We start from the raw sequence: 21,121 nt of genomic DNA, 5'->3' as shown, positions 1-21,121 counted from the left end.
AACCTGGGCTGGTGGGAGGTGTCCCTGCCCAGGGCAGGGGGTGCGACTGGATGGTCTTCAAGGTCCCTTCCAACCAAACCATTCTATAATTTCACTGCTGCTGTCTCTCAGCCCTCCCGTGCCTTAAGATCACTTTTAAAAAACACAAAAAACTGGATGGACAGGAAGTTGGTGGGCTTTGTCGGGGACAGCCCTGCTTCTCCTCCCCTGGGATGGCTGTGGCTGGCTTGCAAGCGCTTTCTGTATCTCCTGGCCTGGTGGCCCTACGCCCTGTGGGAAGACCTCAGGATGCCCAGGCAAGGGTTTGCCACAGGGTGAGTGCCCCTTGGCATGGCTGGTGGTGACAGGGCAGCCTGTGTGGTGAGACCAAGGCCATGTAGAATCACAGAGTAGTTCAGGCACGCCTGGTGTCGGGCACCCTGACAGTCTCAGGATCTGCTGTTTTTCTACCCTTCCTTTGATACATCTTTCCACTTCCCTTCCCCTTCTGCTGGCATCTTGCAGTCCCTTGGAAAAACACACGTTATTTGAGGTTCTTCTGAGATTCTGCTTCCTTACAGACTCCATGTCTCCAAGGTTATCCCTCTGGTCAAGGAGGCAGAGATGGAAGTCCCTCTGTGGCCTCCAAATCTTGCTGTGGGCTGGAGGGTCTGTGGGACAGCAAGGGATGGTGCTCACTGCCCTCAGCACCTGCGAACACTCTCTGCTTCCAGCAGCACGCTGCGAACAAAATCCCTTGTAAACGCACCCTTGCGCCTGTTTGAGGGGACATCTTGGGGTGTGCTTTGCAGTTTTGCTCTAAAAGGGAAAATTCAGTCCCAGGAAATAAAAAACAAAACAAAAAAAACCCCCACAAACATTACTCCTTGCAAACACAGCAACTGTGATGCTTTTCCCGTCGGAGGCGCGCGCTGAGGAAACTTCACCTTGCTGCCTGGAGGGGCTGACAGCTCATCCGTGAGCAGTCGTTCGCTGCTGCTGTGCTTGGCCGGGCTGTGGGGCTGGGAGCAGGTTAATCACTCGCCTTCACTGCTTCCCCATCGCTTCCTCTGTGCCCTCGCAAATTGCCAGGTGCCGAGATTTACTAGCTCAATTGTCCTGTATTAAAAAGAGAGGAAAAACAAAAACCCCAGGGACCTCCACAATGCGCATCCTCTCTGTGTGTTATAAATACGCTCTGTGTTCCTCTTTCTGATTGACTGGGTCCCTCGCAGAGGAGCCAGCCTCGGGGGCCTGCGGAGTTTTCGCATCTCTAACAAAGCACTGAAGGACGGGAAAGGACAACAGGCGCCGGATGCCGACTGTTCTGCACCAGCGCCCTCCTTACTGCAATTATCTCTGTTAGAAACCTCCACCTTATTTAAAGAGACATTGTCAACTGCCTCAAAGCTCCTTTTTGTAAAAGTCTTACAAAGCCTTTGAGATGACATGAAGAAAGGTATTGTAGGTAAAGAACACTGGTAAAGCAGAGATGCTTCTCCTTTTTTAGGATCTTGTATCTAATGAATTAAAACTACTGCGTGAACTTCAATCAGTTCATCGCTATAGTCCTTTTTAACAAGATTATTGTCTCTGGTTCCGGATGAGGGGAGTGAGATGAGATGAGTGATCTGACCAAGATAGCTCAGTGAGTTTGTTGCAGAGCACAGCTCCAGGTTCCAAAATGATATAGGAGGCTCTGAAATTATCTGGCTTTATAGCGTAAACCAGTATTTGGTTGTTGGTAATGGGAGGAAATATTCCCCAGAGGCATTGCGGTGTGCTACGGCGTAGTCCCTTCTCTAGAAAGTGCTCAAGCACATCCAGTGTCGGATCCAAGATCCAAGGCTGGATGGATTACTGATCTCGGCTGCTCCGATGGGCTGTGCCTATCAGTGTGCCATCATGAGAGACTGCTCCAGGACTCGGGACTTTGCTGAGAAACTCCAGGCTCACCACCCTTCGCTTCAGAGACTGCAAATTATAGGAACCTCCTGAATGCTTCTCTGCTGTATATATATCTGTTGGCTGTCACTAATGTTGTTACACAAGTGGTTGGACTTGGTGTTTTAAAACTTGATGGGGCCCCCTCACCAGTGACTTTGGTCAGCTCAAATTTTCCTTGCAGTTAATCACCCTTCTCAGGTTTTATTTCTCTGTTTATTGGCAGGTGTACCATTCTTCCAGCATCGCTGCCATGGTACTTAAGGTCTTCTTTCCGTCATGCTGCTCCTCCGCAGAAAGTGGCATTTTGATCGGCCGCTGGATCTCAGAACAGAACTCCGCTGTTATCCTTGCTGTGGTCCATTTCCCTTTTATTCCTGCACAGGTGAAGCAGTATCTCAGTGAAATCCAGCGGGTGACTAAAGTCAGTGTTTCTGTGCTCGGCTCATGGAGCAACAGCAAACAGGAGAAAGAAGAGAGTCTGAGTGAATTCTTGGAAGACCTTGGGACAATATTCTCCCATGAGCCATGGATTCAGATAAGCAAAGAGGGAGACAGCAAATTCTGGAGCTGTTCTACCCTTCAGAAACACCCTAACAACCCTAAAGAGGAAGAAATCATCTTAGTATACTACGACCAGCGCAAAGTCATGCTTTCCCATCTACATCCTCCTTTGGACACAACTACCTCCCCTGACCACAGGGCAGAGGATGCTTCAAAGCTCTCTGCCATCTTTGACACAGTTGCGAAGAGTAAAGTACTGTTCATGACGGACAGATACGATGATGGGCCCATCAAGCTGACACACTGGCAGTCGGATGGTGTTGAAGCGAGTATCATCGTGGAGCTGATGAAGCAGGCCTCCGTGCCTGCGTGCATGCTGCTGACCTTCCTGCTTTCACTTATCTCTGGGGTCTGCAGGAGCAGGTAAGTGATGCAACATCGGCCAGCTCATCTTTTACACAGAAATATAATTCATGTTTAGGCATTTTCAGGGTTCCTGCTCAACCCCAGTGAGAAACACAGTTGATATGAAGTTGTTTCTTTTGTCAGTACCAGTCATGTCATATCTCCTGGTACTGCTTATGGACCGTATGTGCCTCTTGGGTACCTCCTTTTCTGGTCTTCGAGATCACCGGTGTGTGAAGGGGCCTTTAGATGGTACAGCAGATGACATAATAGGTACGGACTGTGGAGCGGGGCTCTAGCTGGCAGGTGAATATGCCTCCTGTGCAGCTTCTCTGAGAAGAGCTCCTTGCTGGGTGGTCCCAGTGCAGCCCCTCTTATGCGCTTCAATCGCGAGAGGCACAACCCTCTGCTGCAGATCGGACTGACGGACTGTGTGTGACTGGCAGGGACAGGACACAGAGGTGTGCTGCAGACACACAGACCTGCCGCAAGGAGGGCAACAGACAAATCCGCTGACAGGAGACTCTGAGTTGTGAGAAGCATGGAGGGAAGGGCTGCTGTTTGTGCCAGTCCCACCACATCCACAGACCAACCCAGTGTAAAACAGTGGTGTGTCAGGTTTCATGGGCAACAACATGCAGAGAAGCTCCAGGATAAACCTTCTGTTGGAAACAGGCTACTGCAGAGCTGCTATTAAAGTTTGGGAAGCTTTGTTGAAAACAGGAGGTTAAAGGCTTCCTCAGACACGGTGACAAGGAATGCTGGTCTGCAGGATTCCTTGGTGAAACCCCATTGTCACAACTAGGAAACTGAATAGGATGCTTCAAATTTAATGCACAGCAAATGCTTGTGCTAAATCATAGAATTGTTTAGGTTGGAAGGGACCTTGAAGATCATCTTGTTCCACCCCCCTGCTATAGGCAGGGACACCTCCAAGCCCCGTCCAACCTGGCCTTGAACACCTCCAGGGATGAGGCAGCCACAGCTTCTCGGGACAACCTGTGCCAGGGGCTCACCACCCTCACAGTGAAACATTTCTTCCTAATGTTTAATTTAAACCTGCCCTCTTCCAGTTTGAAGCCATTACCCCTCGTCCTATCGCTCCATGCCCCTTTAAAAAGTCCCTCCCCAGCTCTCCTGTAGGCCCCCTTTAGGGACTAGAAGGCCACAATAAGATCTCCCAAGAGCCTTCTCTTCTCCAGGCTGAAGACCCCCAACTCTCTCAGCCTGTCCTCATAGAAGGGGTGCTCCAGGCTCCACATCATTTTTGTGGCCCTCCTCTGGCCCCGCTCCAACAGGTCCATGTCTTTCCTCTGCTGGGGGCTCCAGAGCTGGAGGCAGTACTCCAGGTGGGGCCCCACCAGAGCAGAGTAGAGGGGCAGAATCCCCCCCTCGCCCTGCTGGCCACACTTCTGATGCAGCCCAGGATACAGTTGGCCTTCTGGGCTGCGATCACCCATTGCCGGCTCATGTTGAGCTTCTCATCAGTCAGCCCCCCCAGGTCCTTCTCCTCAGGGCTGCTCTCCATCCGGTCTCCCCCCAGCCTGTATTTGTGCTTGGGATTGCCCCGACCCAGATGTAGGACCTTGCTCTTGGCCTTGTTGAACTGCATGAGGTTGGTATGGGCCACCTCTCCAGCCTGTCCAGGTTGGGGGGAGGGATGGCATCCCTCCCCTCCAGCGTGTCTACCTCCCCACACAGCTTGGTGTCATCGGCAAACTTGCTGAAGGTGGAAGAGGAGTTCTGAGCTTTGAAGGGGAGAAGCTTCTGCGTATAAAGCTTAATAACGTGTCTGGTCAGCCTGCCCAGAGAGGTTGTGCCACAGAGGGGAGTGGAGTTCTGGTTCCAAGCTGCAAGGGGACACCTTGGTTTGGATAACAGCTACTCCTGTATTTATGGATAAATCTTCTCAAGTACAGCCTAAGGGTATGGTGAATCGAGTCTTTTAACAGGTTTCCAGTTGTATGATTGTCCTGGTTCGACAATGATACTGTCCTAAAAAATGACAGTGAAACTCTTCATGTGCAAAGATTTTCTGAACATTTGGGTTACACATTGTGGTACACAAAGGGAAAACTGACTGTCTTGGGAGTACTGTATTTGGAAGAGATTTAGGGTCAAACCCAAATCTTATGTAATCGGGGACCTCTGGTTCCTGGAACTGCTCTGTAGACACTGACTATGCATTAATGGTTGTTAACGGTAACTAAGTCAGAACTTTGTGCTTAGGTAGAACATTGGGACTCTGCCCTGAAGGCTGTTTTTCTGTCTATCCGTGGATGTTGTGTGACTACCAACAAACAGGATGATCTTCTTCTCCGTAGGCACTTGGTCTCAAGGTCAAACTCACCCACCTTGATCGGTGAGAGGACTTAGACCAGGCTTGAAGTCAGGTTGATCCCAAGCCTCACAGGTCTCCAGCAGCCCTCAGCCTAAGCATAACTTGGGAGCTCAAGCGGAGTCTGGCAGGTTGGGCACAGAGCTCTGCTACCCACCTTATCTGCACCTATTCTGATTTCAGCTTTTCCTAAGCCCAGTACGGGTGTTTTTTAGAGCCAGAGCAGCAGCCAGGCTGGCAGCCAGCTGTATGTACCAGCGGGCAGAATGTGAGGCTTGCTCTGCATAAACCTAGGTTGAACTTGGTCTTAACCTTGGAAGGTAGATACACCTTTCTTTCTGCTTTGTTCTGTTTACCCGTAGTATCAGCATGGTATTTTACTTATCTTATGGGTGTTTTCAAACATCAGTCTTGAAGAACAGAGATTAATACCTGGCTTTATAACAAACCTCCTGTTTGACCTTCTAAGTCATTTCATCTAATTTGGTTCAATCTACCACGTGATGTGTGGTACACCCTCCTTTGTGCCAACATACACAAGGCAGGGAGGGCTCAAGGATATTATGTGCAGATGTCCTTCCAGTCCCCTCCTCCTCATGCTGGGACAGGGCGTCCCATAAAACAGGATCAGGTTTTTGCTGCTTCTGGTCACCAGACTTCATTCTTTCCCAGGTTTTTGTGACGTGAAGGGATAGTCAGTTTTGAAAAGCTAAAGAAAGGGATCAGTGGTGTCCTCTCGGGCTGTGGAGGCTTGAGGCTTTTTTGGATATGCCGGTGTTGTGTATTTGCACTGGGGAAGCAGGGCAGGAGCATTAGAAATCTCAGAGGGTGAGCGCTGACATCCATCCATCCATCCATCCAAGCTTGCCAAGTGCTCTCAAATCCTGTACATCTCAAATTAAGGCATTTCTTCAGCACCACCTTGTGCTAAGGGGTGGCCATTGCAGTTCTCTCTTCGCAGGGACTTGGGTGCAGGATTTCCATTACCGCTGAAGGTCTCTAGTGTGCTGTTGTGGACATCAGGATGATTTAGTATGGAGTTAATAAACTCTGTGCTCCTTTTAAAAAAAGATTCATTTACAAACGGTGACCTCTGATCCTTCATCCAGAAGGGAAGCGCTGTTCCTGCAGTTTCTAGCAAGGAGCAAAAAGGCAGCCGGGGGTTCTGGTTAATGGAACTCTAACATTTGCATGTGATCCTGATTTGGTAAGATTGCTTTTCATCTGATATCTGGAAAATCCACTCTCGCTTTTGGGAAAAACTTGGATTGTAAAATCAGGATTTATTCATGCAGGCTATGTTAATTTATTGCTAAAATTTCTTATATTTGGAAATACCCCGAAGATCTCCTGCTGCTTAAATAATGGAATGACACAACATCACTGTTTTGGGGTTGGGGTTTTGTTTTGTTTTGTTGTTTTTTTTATTTGGTTAGTTTTCCATTGCACTTTTGAAAATCATTCCGTATACCATGTGGTAACCAAGTGGGAGCATTTATGGCAATGCAGAGTCAGTATGTATGGGGCTAGGAGACCACACAAGTAATATTTTTGGCTTTCTTCCTCAGTACTCTTAGAGATGGGAGTTTCTGGAGCACATCTTGCAACTATTATATTGAGCTTTTTACAGTGTGTTTGCATTTTTATTTAAATGAGTATGTGTATGTATTTACTTTCCAAAGAAAGTATGTAAGTGGAATAGAGGTTGTCCTCTTGGTGTTAGGTGGAAAGAAAAGAGAGTCAGTCGTAGTACAGGCAAGCACAGACCTCTGATGTGTCTTGTGATGCTGAGGGGACTGGAGCATCTTTCTGCTGAGGAAAGGCTGAGGGACTTGGGGCTTTTTAGTCTGGAGAAGAGAAGACTGAGGGGGGATCTTATCAACGCTTATAAATCCTTCAAGGGAGGGTGCCAGGGGAATGGGACCAGTCTTTGTTCAGTGGTGCCCAGTGACAGGACAAGAGGGAACGGGCACAAACTTCAACATAGCAAGTTCCATGTGAAAATGAGGAGGAACTTCTCTGCTGTGAGGGCGGCAGAGCAGTGGCAGAGGCTGCCCAGAGAGGTGGGGGAGTCTCCCCCTCTGGAGCCATCCCAAACCCGCCTGGACGCCGTCCTGTGCCACTGGTGGAGGTGCCCCTGCTCTGGCAGGGGTGGCCCTGGGGGAGCTCCAGAGGGCCCTTCCAGCCCTCACCAGTCTGGGATTGTGGGCCCATCCTGTTCAATCAGGGAGATGTGTTTGCCCGTTGGGGGGATGCTCCTGGGGATAAGGCTGCTTTGGAAACTGTTCTCGCTTGTGCAAGCGATTCCTCAGGCAGAAGAGAGCAGCAGCCTGTCCTTTCCTTTGGCACGGGGGACCAGGGCTGTCTGGTCGGTGGGTGACCCACAAGCTAGCTGCCTCTAGCTCAGGGAGTTGTGGTGCAGCACTGAATGCTAAGAGACACACATTGCTGGGAGAGGACGGGAAGATCATCAGCCCGAGTGTTTATCGCATGGCCCCAGAGTCCTTGCTTTCTGCTTGAGCTGAGGCGGTCTGGCAGCTGGTGGTTTGACCGGTAATTTTTTCTTCACCTTCAGTCGTCTGTACATAACCACACAGGTACGGCATTTCTCCTTCCCCCTCCTTTGCATTTCAAAGGCAATTCTCTGCTCTCACAAAAGTTTGCTACACCAGAACGTGTAACCACTGGGCTAGGACGTAATCAGAAGAGAAAACCAGTCTGCACTTGTGCCTCGGTGAATCTGCAAAGCCAGGTCTTTGAGACCAGTGGCCAGTGCGGTCGCCTGCCGTGTCTCCCTCCCCTGCACGCCACTTTTTCCTCCGCCACTTTAGATATCCCCTCCTGACAAGTCAGCTGAAGAGCAGTGCGTGCGTTTGTCGCTAAGGTGGGAGGCTGTAACGAAGAGCTGAGTAACTCGGAGGCCTCAATTTAAGAAGAATGATTCACAGTACAAATGAGTGTATTTCAAAACCAGTGTATCTGAGGTTTGAATGGGGAGGGGGAAGGAGGAACTTCAGCACTCTGTTTTTTCAGCTGGCAAACCTTGCCTGAAGGATGGTGGAAAGGGCTCAGGAGGATGGGGGTGGAAGGGGACAGCAATCACAGCGAACCGAGCAGGATTTTGAACGAGCCGTACCCTTGCCGTTTGTGTGAAATGTATAAATAGCAGCCGGAGCGCTGGTCTGCCCATCCTGCGGTTTATCCTGGCCAGTCCTAAAGGCCCTCTGCTGCTGGCCAACGGGCTGGAGTCCTCCAGCTGAAATCTGGGGAAGACATGTACACGTCGCGGGGACGTCTCCAGGCCACGCTCACTAACGATCCCAACAGCTGTACAGTTTCAAAAGCAAAGCAGGATACCAGGGATAACTGGAGCGTTTGGAATGAATGTAAAAAGCGAAGGAACACGCCAAAGCAGTAAGGGAGAGTAGGTGAAGGAAGTGACTTTCATGAGAAACAATGAAAACACTGTGAAAAGAGTGAAACCACCAACTGTGTACAAGAAAGTAGTGGTCCAAATTATGTCCACATCAGAATTTATTCCCACAACAACGATGGTACTTCGTGTTGCTGTACTGCTACTGTGTGTTCTTTGACTGGTCTGCATCCAGTGGTGGCATTTCAGACTACGCAAATCACCCTCATTCCTTCCTTTATAGGTTGTGTGGTAATCAGAGTAACTCCCCAAAATAATTGAGCATCATTTAGTACTTTTCTTCTGAGTCATAAAAAAGAACCGTGTGAATATTTCCTCCCCTACAGGCCTAATGTGGATGTTAACTTTGAAACCTAATTAAATGCTAAATGTCATGTAATCTACATAATGCTGGTCACCCTTGGCAAGGCAGTGGAGAGAAGATGGAAATGAAGACCCTGAGAAAGGAATCTGGAAGTAATAAAGAAAAAAAGAGAAGGATGAAGTGGAAGAAAGAGAAAAGAGGGGGGAAAAGGGACAGAAACTGGAGGGAGAACACAGCTTTTGTTATAGCAAGCTCACACTAGATAGACTTGTCATCAGCGGTACTGGGATTTGTGAAGCAGTTGCACCACGTTGTGTCATTGTGCTGTACACACAACTGTCTTGACTCCGGTCTCCTGGAGACTTAGGGCAGTGTGCAATCCCAGTGATGTATCCCAAAGCACAGGGTGGAAGCAGGATTGCGTTCTGGCTTCCTTGGAAGGGCGAGCCCCTTGGTTTTACGGAATGGAAATGAGATGTTGGGTTGTCTGCTTCAGCTTCCTTGATCTGGAAAGGCTGCCTTCATTCTGTTAACCTTTAAGAGAGCAGTTAACATCTAATATTCTTTAATGATAATATCTTGACACCGTCTCTGGTTGCACAACCTTAACTTGACACTGAATGTTTTGTATGCTGCACAGGCTGCTATATGGCAAAATCAAAAAGGGACGTTCCCACTGTGTTTCTGCAGGGTACTGAAGTTTTGGCCTTTGTCTTTCTTATGGAGCAAACTCTCAACTTGTGAGCAGCTGGGACATCGCCTGCAGCACCTCCAGGTCGTCAGCAGCAACAAGAAGGCTCAAAACCAGACTCAGCTAATGAGGTATGGAGTACACATAAAGCCATACGTGTCTTTGTTCTAGCCCTGTCTTCTCTGGGGAACCCAAACCACAGATCCTGTGCCTGTGCAGCATTACGGGTCCTCACTGCACTGTGTCATGTTGCCTTCCTCGCTCTACTCCCTGCTAGTTTGCAGGTATTTACTCTGCACTCTGTTTATATTAATTATGCCTTTTGCCAGATATATATGCTTTTTTCCCTAGCCTGGGAAAGGCGACCAGAATAAAAGCTTATACTGCACCAATGTGTGTAGTACTTTGCTATCACTACTCCCACAAGCTCGTTGCTTCCACATATGCCTCTGTTAACCAAAAAGTGCCATCAGTATTCAGTGGCGCTTTCCATAAAAGCAGAACAGTTTAAATGCTCTCCTCTTTCACCTACTGTTTTGGGGAATCTTTCCTGCGGTAACTGTGGACCAGAGACTCCAACAGCAGTAACAAAGTCAGTGTAACAGCAAAAGCAAACATGCAGCAAAGTGAGTGGAACAGGGAGAGGCAGAGATCTAAGACAGATATCGAATGCCCTATGGCTATTACACAGCCAGTCTTGTTCTCTGTGCTTCTCTGATCCTGCAGTAATAGACTCCCCGGGAACACTTAAAATAGATTAACAGATTTGAAGGCCAAAAGTAACCATGATTGTTTAATCTGATTTCCCGAATAACTCACGTCATGGAATTTCATTCAGAAACTCGAGCAGTGAGGGGGCAGTTCAGCAGCCCTTCTGGGTATGTTTCTGTACCCAGAAACGCTATTTATTACGCTGACGAGTGATTGAACTAAAGTATACTGCTTGGAAAGCCATCCGATCTCCAGGTGGATACTCCAAGTGCTGGTGCCCTTAGTATTGGTAAATCCCCCCTGAGTATATATATACACACTTGGTCTAACGTTCCTCTCTGTAGCTTCAATCCCACTCTTTGCTCCCCTTCCTAAGAAAGGTTTTGTGGTGTGGGAGGCTCCGAGTGGCTCTGTGTTTGGCCACAGAAGGAGCAGCATGCCAGTGGAAGGCAAAAGATCTCTACACCATGTCTCGTCAGTAAATTGTCCTGGTGTCCCTGAGACACTAAAGATGCTATGTAAGTGAAGCCAACAATTGTCATTGAAACATTAAACACTGTCCTTCCTTTTTCTCTAATGCTGTTTCTCTTTATCCTGCATGCAGGAAAGCCAACATCTTTGTCTCTCTGCTGATCGATGTGGCTCTGGGGATGCTGCTGATGTCCTGGCTGTACAGAAAGAACCGAATTGGTCACCTTGCTGACACTCTCATCCCCGTAGCCGATGTAAGTCTGGCCAAAGCCATTTCTCTTTCACCTGCTGTGGGTACTGACCAGCTCTTGACGTCTGGGGTAGTTGTAAGGAGGCAATGCCTCACGCACAAGGGTTTCAGAGAGTCCTGTCTGAAGTCATGCAAATTAGGTCTCAAGAACAGTGAAATCTTCAAATCAAGCCTGCTGGGGCTGCTCAAAAGGAACACAGCTCTGCTTTGAGTGTGCGGGGAATAGTAATTAGATGTTTACCGGAGGGCTGCTCCGGTTCCTAAAGTAACAATTATGGCTTGGACAGAGCTCTGCAGCTGCAGGTTGAGTGGTTATCGAGCCAGAATACTTTTATTCCAGAGTCAACAGGAGGTGTCCTCAAGTTGTTGCTATATGGGGTGTTTGGGGAAAAAAGAAAACCCCAAAAAGCTGCAACCTGGGTTGAATCTGATAAAGTGCTGAAAAGTCAGACTGGTTAAGTGGTGCAGCTCTGCTTGTGAAGGGAAATTTCATGGGGAAATCCAAAGGCGTTAGCTGGTCAGAATACAAACACCTGAAATCCTGTCTAAGAGCTGTGGTATACAGATGCTAAACTGGGAAAACTTGCTGCCTCCTGTGATTTTTCTCAAACATAACTCCTCTTGCCCACTAAGATCCCTCGGCATCAGCATAAATTAATGAAGAACAACTATGACTCATAGTACCCTGCTTTTCATTTTAGGTGCAGTACTGCAATATATCTGTTTAGTGGCAGTAAGGAATGTACAAGGTACTTTGGAGGCTGGAGACCAAACCACTAATCTGAAGTTAGCTCCATTCTAAGACCTTCTGTGTCTTGGGAATAAATATGCAGCCAGTGTTGAGCGCTGCCACACAGCTGCACAGCCTAATCCTTTCTCTTGCCCACTTTCCTTTCATTTCTGGGAGAGAAGGTGGATCTTTCCATTGGTTTCTTTCTAGCAGCTGGAGAACATCCTCTCTTTGCTCTTTCTCTGTCTTCTTGGTTGGGAGGAATTTTATTCTGATTAGAGAATTCCAGCAGCAATTTCTTTTTCCTATTTATCCTGTCTTTCTTCTCTAGCACTTAACGTCTCTCTTGATGGTGATCTGCTTGGTCCTTGTCTAACGTTTTAGTTGTTACAAGCCATAAGTCTCCGATAATTCTTGTACATGCTGTGCTTTCAGAAAGTGTATGGAGTGTCCAGTGTAGCAGAGGATCATGATTACTGCTATTTTTGTTATCTTTCATAGTCCAACTTTTAAGGAGTGCGTGTTTTAAGGATTGCTGCAGACACTATTCAGCAGCAGTGGTGGGGTACAAAGGACCACAGTTCTTGCAATGCTTTTGCATTTGAGCTATATACTAAAAATATTTTTTGAAGTCTTATTCCTAAATCTTTTCCCTGACAGATATTTCAGTTTAAGTTTTCTAGAGCTCTCCCTGTAGGATTACTGTAAGTGTCCAGCTCTCCGAAATCTGATTTCTTAGCAAGTCTGCAAGGAAGTGGCTTTTGGCTGCGTTCCTGTTTGCACAGGCGGCCCCAGGAGGGGTTCCATCTGCCCAGTGTCTTTGGCAGATGGACGCTCTCCGTGCTCAAGGTGTATCCGATCCCAGCACCTGTCCGGGAGAAGCTTGCTTGTGAGAGTGCCTCGTTCGTTCCTCTTTCAGTAATTTAGCTCGTCTGTCACTCAACTCGCGTGTCATCGTGTCAGTTATTTTCGCCATGTCTCCTACACGTGCGGGCTTCGTTACCTTGTTATCAGCAAGAGCTGTTTACTTACTTTCCTGGAAGTGCTGACTCCTCCTTGCGGGGGTGGCCGGGTAGTCAGTCGGTGCCTTTCTTCTCTGCTTCTCCACGCTTATCAGTTCAGGCCACTTACAACTCTTCTTACTTTCCAGCCTTGCTTTCTTCTTTCAAGCATATTAGATTGTGGATGTAAAATAATTTGGAGTCCTTTTCCTGCCTTCGATGGGCATTGATTTATATGCATTATGTGCAGGCCTTAAAAAATGCAGATCATAGTGATCCCAAAATATACCAGTGACTTCAGCATGCGGTGTGCAAGCCAGCACCACTTCTTTTCCAGTATGACAGCAAAATCTCCCCTTAGCCATTCAGCAGTAGGTTTCCTCTTTGCTGCTGAGTGTCCATCTGGTACGCATTATTCCCATCACTTGGGCTTTTTCAAGTGCTTATGTGTTGCCAAGTTCAGTAAGGCAAACTTTCCCGTGTGCAGAATGAGTTACTCTTCCTTCCCTAATGCTCCTTGCTATTCTGCTTTTGGTGTCTGCCCCAGATCTGGTGATGGCGTTGACCTTACTTCTCTCTATCTGTTCGTAAATAGACATTATATATATTCTAATGAGATTATTATGTAGTGTAAGGCTATATACATAACCTTATTTGAACCTTATTGATTTGATTGGTTTTAATATTGACAAACTAACCTTATATAATGTATAACCTTGTTGGTTCGATTGATGGATTTTAATATTGACAAAATGGTAGCTGCGTGGGGACTGGATACAGTACTCGTCGGTGGTTTTTTTCCTAACAAACATCTCTCTGGAAGGAAGCAGATGTAGGTAGGTTATTTTGGCTCTCAACAACTGCCAGGGTCACAAGCTCAGCCTGCTGACGCGAGGATCAAGCCGTGTTCCCTAGCCGTCATTCGTCATCCCCCGATATAATGGTTCTCAAATCAGCACTTAGCTAGCAATTGTTGCTGATGCACAAGACATCATGGACTGCAGCTCCCACTTTCACAGCTTGATGAGCTGCGCTGCGCTGGCTGTAATAACAAGTTGCTTTTGTCAGTAAATGAGGCAGATGTGATTCAGAGACACCTAGGGAGTAACCGGCAAGTAGCTGTGTGCAGTACGAAGGACTGATTTTTTTCGGAGCAGGCTTTCAAATCCAAGAATGGAAAATGTGCATAATCTTCTCTCTGTAGGTGCCCTCACAACTCCTACCCTCCTCCTTCCTCTCGATCCCACCAGGCTTCCCAATGGTTGTCCTTGTTTTTGCCTTCCACAAGACAGCCTTCTTTCAGAAATACCCGATTCAAAGTGCTACATTTGTCTGTTTTAAAAAGAAGAACTGCTTCTAAACCATCTTCTTTTTTTTTTTCCTCCTTCATCTCTTTCATCCTTGCTGATGTCTCTTTTTCTTAAGCTGTAATCTCTTTGAAACAGTGAAATATTTATCATAGATCGTGCCTCCAAAAATGGTACTGGAGCTTAGAGATAATTGGATGTAAGTTCCTAGTCAGCCATGTCCTGCTAATCCATAAACAAAGCAAGCAGAGAGAACACTTCTGGAAAATATTCTTAGATGTTAAATTGTAAAATAGAGCCCCAAATGTCTGCAACAGACCCAGGGAGAATGTGTCTGGTAGGGAGTGCTTTGGCTCTGCTTGCTCTGACTTGCAGTAGATGCTCCGCTCGGGAAGTTTGCACTGGGCATCCCGGTGCCTGCAGTGCGCTGTGTGTCCTTCTCCATCGGTGTCACGTCACCATTAGACCATCTGCATATGGAGACTAGAAAGAAGAGCATGACAAGAGAGAAAATACATCAACAGCGGTCTCATCTGAACCACGTTAGCTTTAGTCTCCAGTTTGGTAATGTCCCTACACCCCTTTATGAAACACTTCCAGTTCACCGTATCTTACTTATTAATACTGGCCACACTCAGTATTCATGACTGCAATGGGAGAATTGGACTCCCAGTCACCTTTCCTTATTCTGCTTGCTATTGATCGGTCCCAAAATATCTGGCTGGGAAACAAGCGGCAAGGTTATGCCTTAGGACTGTGTTTTGAGATGCCATGCCCAGCCAAGCAGCAGCAAGCGAGGGCACCTTCCCAGAGCTACGTGCCCCCGTCAGAATTTAGTAGCACCTCTGGGACTGGCAGCCTCCAGAAGGATTCGGTGCTGAAAAACAGCCTTGCTGAAGGGCTGCTTTCAAGCATTTAAATATTTCATTAAAATCCCCAAATGCTTTTTCTAAGTTACCAATCCAACACTTTAAATATTAAAACCGGTCTATTTATAAAGTAGCTAACGATTCTGAGCCACAGAGGTAAGATCCAGGGGTTCAAATCAGTTCTGACTTGCAGCGAGACAGAGGGAAAAATGAATGAAATAAAAAGGCAATCCTTTCAGTTAAGTTGAAGATGGAGCTCTTAATTTTGCCCCTACGTGGAAAGTAAGTGTTTACAAACTCATTTTGCAAGGATCCTGTTGGTTAACAAATAAAATGGAATCATTCCTTGGAAATAATTCCCCCTTAGGGAAATGATGGGAAAAGTAGGCTACAGTGCATCAGCTTTAGGCAGCATGTCTTGATTCTTCTACACACGCACAATTTGCAGCACAATTCACTTGCATGGACTTGACTATAAGTGGGATTTTCGGAGGTGGAAGGCTTTTACTCACAGTTACTGGTCATGTGGGACAATGTGAGAGGTTACTTCTTCCAGGTATGTTCTCCACCTCTTTGCTGGAGGTTACCACTCTTGGCTACCTCAGTTCACCACTGGATTCACCACTGTTTTCAGCTTTGGTGCAAACTACCGAGGAGCAGAGCCACCCCCTCTTCTGCCCTGCCAACTGCAAGGAGGACCTCCGGCAGAGTAGTGGGGTGGAGAGAGAAAATCAGTAAATAACATCAGCCTGGGATTAAATCACCAGAAATCGTGAGTCAAAGCCCTCGGTGATTTGGGGACAAGCTCCATTAGGCTTTTTTCCTCAATGATTCAGAGGGCTGCTTTTTCACTGGGATGCCGTGGGCATCTCTCCATGAAGCCTGCAGAGAGACGATAGTGGTACGCAAGCTCAGCATGGTTAATCTTGTCTAGTGCACCACAGAGCGTCAAGAAAGTTTGTTTATGTATAAAATACATTTATGTAATTTTTTTCTACCCTGCTGTAAACACATAGAGGTTATGTTTGTTAAAATTCACTTGGTTTTGCCCATGGCCGCATTGCCATCTTCGCCCTTTTAAAATCCCGACAGCCTTCCCCATAGTTAATTACTTGCTCAGTTCTGACTTTTCAGTTGATTGTCCGAAGAAGCCGATTGGTGCACCAGCATTTGCCATCTATTTCAAGAACTCCCATTACACCAAGAAACCCTGCTGTGCCAGTCTACCAGAGGTGGCCGTAAACAAACGCTGGGATGGTGTTCCCAGCATCGGGACCACTTCAGCAGTTCAGCTTCCTCTCTGCTGGGTTCAGTATAGAGTCAATAAAAGTGCATTTCTGATTTTTTTTCCATTGGTTTGAAGGGTGTGGTAAGAAAATTTTGCAGGGGGGCAGCACGTCCAGTGCACTGGACCTGTTCAGTGCGGGAACAGTCTTTTAACTCCGGTGCCTTGCTTCCATGTGTTTGTAGCACATAGCTGAAGAGCTCCAGGACCTGCTGCAGTGGCTAATGGGAGCACCAGCTGGACTGAAAATGAACCGAGCTTTGGATCAGGTTTTGGGCCGCTTCTTCCTTTACCACATCCATCTTTGGATTAGTAAGTGCAATTGTTTAACTTTTCAGCCTCCCTTTTCATCTCTTCCCTCCTGAGTGTTCGATGTTTGCCTAGAGGTGAATAATGAATCAAAATGCACTACCGCGAGTGCAAACTTGTCTGGGAGTCTTCCCGCTGTGGGAACTCAAGCCAAAGTTGGATTCCCACACAAGGAAGTCATGCATATTAAATAAAGTGCTTGTATTGATGCTTTGCAAGAAGTGCAAATCGCAACAGAGCTTACTACTTACGTGGTGCCATTAGTGGTGAGTGTCCAAGGGAAGGCTTTATGTCTTATGTAGGCTTTTGTGGTCTTTGCCATGTAAGAGGCAGCTGATAGGACAGGGATGAGAATTGTGCTCTCAGGATGCGAATGCCAACCCTGTCCTGTCTCCGACTTCAGCTTAGTGCCATTTTATTATTTCAAGTCCCTCCTTGAAATAACACACCCCCGCTATCCTTGATAAGTGTCTTGATGAAGGAGTACAGTCATGATGGACATGAACTCCTTAGTTATTATACGGATTTACTTTGTTCATCAATCAAGTACAGTCTTGTTTCTGTGACTTTGCTCCACTTCAGTGATGAAAAAGACTGTGTGCCTCCATGCTGGGTTTGTTTTACAAAAGCCATATGGGTTGGCTCTTGTGGGAAGAGCTAGGAAAGGGGAATGGTTGCAGTAAAGGTTGATGTATGCAGTTAAAAATGTAATTGGGAACCTGGGCACAAATCTAGAAAAGCAAATCATACGTGGAGCAAGGTGACTGCTCCGTTCAAGCTAAGCACGTCCTCCCCTCACAGAGCTGCCACACCTGGACAGAAACCCGGGGGGTAAGAGAGTTTTTGTTGGCCCTCCTAAAAAGCAGATGGCATTGAAAGGAGTTTTCCAGTTTTACTTCCATGTTTTTGTGGCTATGGTTTCTGGAGCAATGTTCTAGGGTGGGGGAAATCAGTCATTTGAGACCGTCAACAGGAAGGTGTCTCAGTCAGATCCTGACACTCTGCAATGTCCACTAGGCTACATTCACCTGATGTCCCCATTCATTGAGATGATCCTCTGGTATGTCGGTCTGTCGGCTTGTCTGGGCCTGACCGTGGCTCTCTGCATCCTCTCCGACATCATTGCGCTTCTGACCTTCCACATCTACTGCTTCTATGTCTACGGCGCCAGGTGAGTTGATCTCTCTTGGCTGTGTCTCGGGAATGTTTGGAGAGAAGGGCCACTGAACACTCAGGCTGTGTCTTTAATTTGGGGAGCATTCAATCCTGGTGTAGTTCTCTTGATTTCACGCTTTAGCCAGCAATTCATTTATTGCATTCTTTTATGCATGTAGAAATGATGGCCACAGTAGTACGAGTGACCTATCTTTCAGTTCTTCTATGTTTAAATATTTATTTATTGTGGTAGTGACCTGGAAAAATAAAACTACATGACAGGCAGAAGACAAGAAAGCAGTTCACCCTGTCCCTTTTTTCAACCTTATAGGAGTCTTCCCAGTTGCACTCTGCCCAGTAGTTTTGAGGGAAACTGGAGGAAAGGGGGACCCTTGTACTTCTGGAGAAGCCCCAAAATCCCTGCCTCTGCCCTGCTTCAGAGGTTCTTGTCTGCATTGTGGAGCACAGATGGCAGGTTTGGGGTTACAGCATGGCTGTGACGCCATCCTGGTGTCATTGTCCGGACCTACTGGAGCGCCCCGTGGCCTGAGAGCCGGGCAGAGGCTCTGAGGGAGCGTGTGGGAGCACAGGGGGCTTTGGGGCATCTCTGGAGCAGGTCGGGGTTACTGTGCAAACGGTACCCACCAACGTGCTCTGTTCCTGCCCTCCATCAGCACGTGCTGCAGCAAGGAGTCACGCAGGCAACTGCAGAATAGCTGTTCTTGCCAAGGAGATGAGAGACAAGGTAATAAATACGGGAACTTTTGGCTTATAAAGTACAGAATGGTCATCGTTCTTCCCCAGGCTGAGAGCAGAGGGCTTTACATTGCAAACAAAAGAGGAAATAGCAGATCTTTATTTCTGGGTAATTTAGGGAATGGTTAGAAATACTGAGATATGATTTATGAATCAGCTTTGTTGTGGACATAGAGTTTAGACCCCAAATCAGTAATGTTGGTTATGGGGAGTCTCCTCCCAACACCTCTAGTTACTGGAGTTTCTGGTTTGGTCTGTGAGGAGTGGCCTTGCTGCCCCTAATTGTGCAGAGAGTGGAAATGGGAAAAGCATTTTCTCAGCTGATTGCTTTTCCCTTGGGAGCTGCAGGGAGCCGGTCCACCCGCCTCGGCTTCGGCTGTTTGTTAGAAGCACAGAGCCGCTCTATGTTATCTTGCCGCTGGCAGCGCGCTGCCCCTGCTGTGCCAGGTGCCCCCCAGGGAGAGTCAGGAAGGGACAGTCGCCCACATCAACACAGCCACCGCAACACCTTGCGCTCCTGCAGCTGGCGGCAGAATTTGCTGGTTCTGGTGCTGGTGAAGCCTGAGATCCCCTTCTGAAACAAACCGCACGGTGAAACGAGAGCGGGCAAGTGTGTGCAGGCAGCCGGGGAAGGTGGGGCAGGCGCTGCAGCAGGAACACCCACTTGGTGCCGTGTCAGGGCGCGCGGGGGAGTGCGTGGCCTTAGTCAGAGCAGCGGGGCAGGTGTGTACCAGCAACCTGGAGTTGTCCTGGGCACCCTCCTGCCCGGGGATTAGCGCACCGAGCTGTGCCTGCCGGTCTGGGGGCACCCTGCCAATTCCTTGAAGCAGTTGGCGTTCCTCAAACCAGACACTTCTCTTGGATAAGACTCCTTGCCTCTGCTTTCACAACGCTGCCTTGAAATCTCAGCAGCCTCCGCGCCTTAACTAGGCTGGTTAACCGGTCTGGCTTTTGTAGCTCAAGCTTTCTCAGGCTCTGTTCTGCCCCACAGATTGGCTGTGTCCCCTTTCTTTACATCCCTGTATGTTGGACACTGCTGCCCAGGGCTCTTTGTGCCTCTTCTCCATCCCAGGGGCTCTTTCTTCCTCTGTGTTATTCCATAGACATCTCTGTTCCCCACCCCTTATCACACCAAGCTTCTCTCACCGGTGCCATTTTTTGGGGAGGGAAGTAGCTCTACGTGTCGTAGCACCACGTTACGAAACCCTAAAGAAGGGGTGCGTTAGGGATGCCGCCAGCCATTCAGTGTATCTCTTCTCACTCTTATGGATGTATGAAGCTGTGGTTTACTAAAGAAGGTGCAGGGGCTCCGGTCCTCTCCCTTGTCTCTCTGTGCTGGGGAGGCAAAAGTGAATTGCATGGACTCAGATGTGAGGGGTTAAGACCTCGCTGTGGAAGGGGTGTGAAGCGAGGGGAACGGGGCAGATTTGAACTGGAGACACAGAGGTGAGCTCGGGGGAATAAGCTCGCTGCTGCTTTTGCTGCAGGGAAGGTGGTGGCATGGGGTTGGAGTTTGCTGCTGCTCATAGGAGCCACCCTCCAGCAGCACTTGCCGCTTCCCAGGTGCCATCAACAGGAGCAGAAATTGAGAGCTGTGCCACAGCCCCGGGACATGGCATGGCCGTTGTCCTCCGGTGGTCCAGAGCCGTCTGCAGCAGCCTGCTTTTTCCCTGTTCATGCTGGGGAACAGCCCAAATACGGTTAACTGAGCAATTAGTATTTTATCTTGCGTCATTCTCAGGCGGATTTCTTTTGCCGCCCTGAGCTCTGCGGCGTTGGTAAGTGAGTGGGCGCAGGGGTATAATGATGACAGCTGTTTTGTGTTGAAGCTTGGGAACTCGCAGCTCTGATGCACGGCGTCTTCTCTTTGCCCAGGCTCTACTGCCTGAAGATTTACGGCCTGTCATCTCTCTGGCGCTTGTTCCGTGGGAAGAAGTGGAACGTGCTCCGGCAGCGGGTGGATTCCTGCTCCTATGACTTAGACCAGGTAGCACTGCAGTGCCTGGGGCTCGCTGCAGGACACTGCCCACGGGCAATACGATCCTATCCCGCTTCAGCTAATCATAGAATCATTGATTGGTTTGGGTTGGAAGGGATCTTGAACATCATCCAGTGCCACCCCCTGCCCTGGGCAGGGACACCTCCCACCAGCCCAGGTTGCTCGAAGCCCCGTCCAACCTGGCCTTGAACACCTCCAGGGATGGGGCAGCCACAGCTTCTCGGGGCAGAAATATTGAGAAATATTGAGACAGAAGCCACAGGAGGGTTTGTGGTGCCCAGAACAAGTGCATGTCGCGGCACTCTGCATCCCTGGCTCTTCAACCAAACACTTGGATGCTGCTCCTCAGCATCACCCCTTCTCTTCTGTGTGTCTTCAGGGGGTCTAATTCTGGCAAGTGCTGAGCACCTGCGAGACACCCTGGTGAATTCGGTGGGTGCTGCAGATGCTTGTAGCTCCTGGAGCATGGGAGTGGGGATGGAGGAGGGAGGCAATTGAAAAAGCGGTGCCCAGCAGTGTTGCTACAGTAACAGACGTGCCAGCGTTTCTATTAAAAGGCCCTGTTTCGTTCACGTTGCGCTGGAGCCTGGCCCACACGTTTTCACTCAAGCAGCAGAGGCAGGGTTTTTGGTTTGTGTGTGGTTTTTTTTTTTTTTTTTTTTTTTTTTTTGTCCAAAACT

At 48.2% G+C, this 21,121-nt stretch overlaps 1 protein-coding gene across 1 annotated transcript in view; it reads left to right on the top strand.

The window, feature by feature from the left end:
• Positions 1–2,176: 2,176 nt before the first annotated feature.
• PIGQ (phosphatidylinositol glycan anchor biosynthesis, class Q) overlaps positions 2,177–21,121 on the top strand; it is a 30,680-nt gene continuing 11,735 nt past the window's right edge. Inside the window, exons 1-6 of the mRNA XM_009891535.1 lie at positions 2,177–2,850; positions 9,598–9,729; positions 10,914–11,034; positions 16,408–16,534; positions 17,549–17,702; positions 20,318–20,429. Coding sequence (XP_009889837.1) covers positions 2,177–2,850; positions 9,598–9,729; positions 10,914–11,034; positions 16,408–16,534; positions 17,549–17,702; positions 20,318–20,429 — 1,320 coding nt within the window. The remainder of the gene's footprint in view (positions 2,851–9,597; positions 9,730–10,913; positions 11,035–16,407; positions 16,535–17,548; positions 17,703–20,317; positions 20,430–21,121) is intronic.

The sequence above is a fragment of the Charadrius vociferus genome, unplaced genomic scaffold, assembly GCF_000708025.1.
Source record: "Charadrius vociferus isolate BGI_N301 unplaced genomic scaffold, ASM70802v2 scaffold619, whole genome shotgun sequence".
Taxonomy (NCBI): Eukaryota; Metazoa; Chordata; class Aves; order Charadriiformes; family Charadriidae; genus Charadrius; species Charadrius vociferus.
Note: the sequence above shows the minus strand (reverse complement) of the source record. Positions and strands in the feature narration are given on the sequence as shown.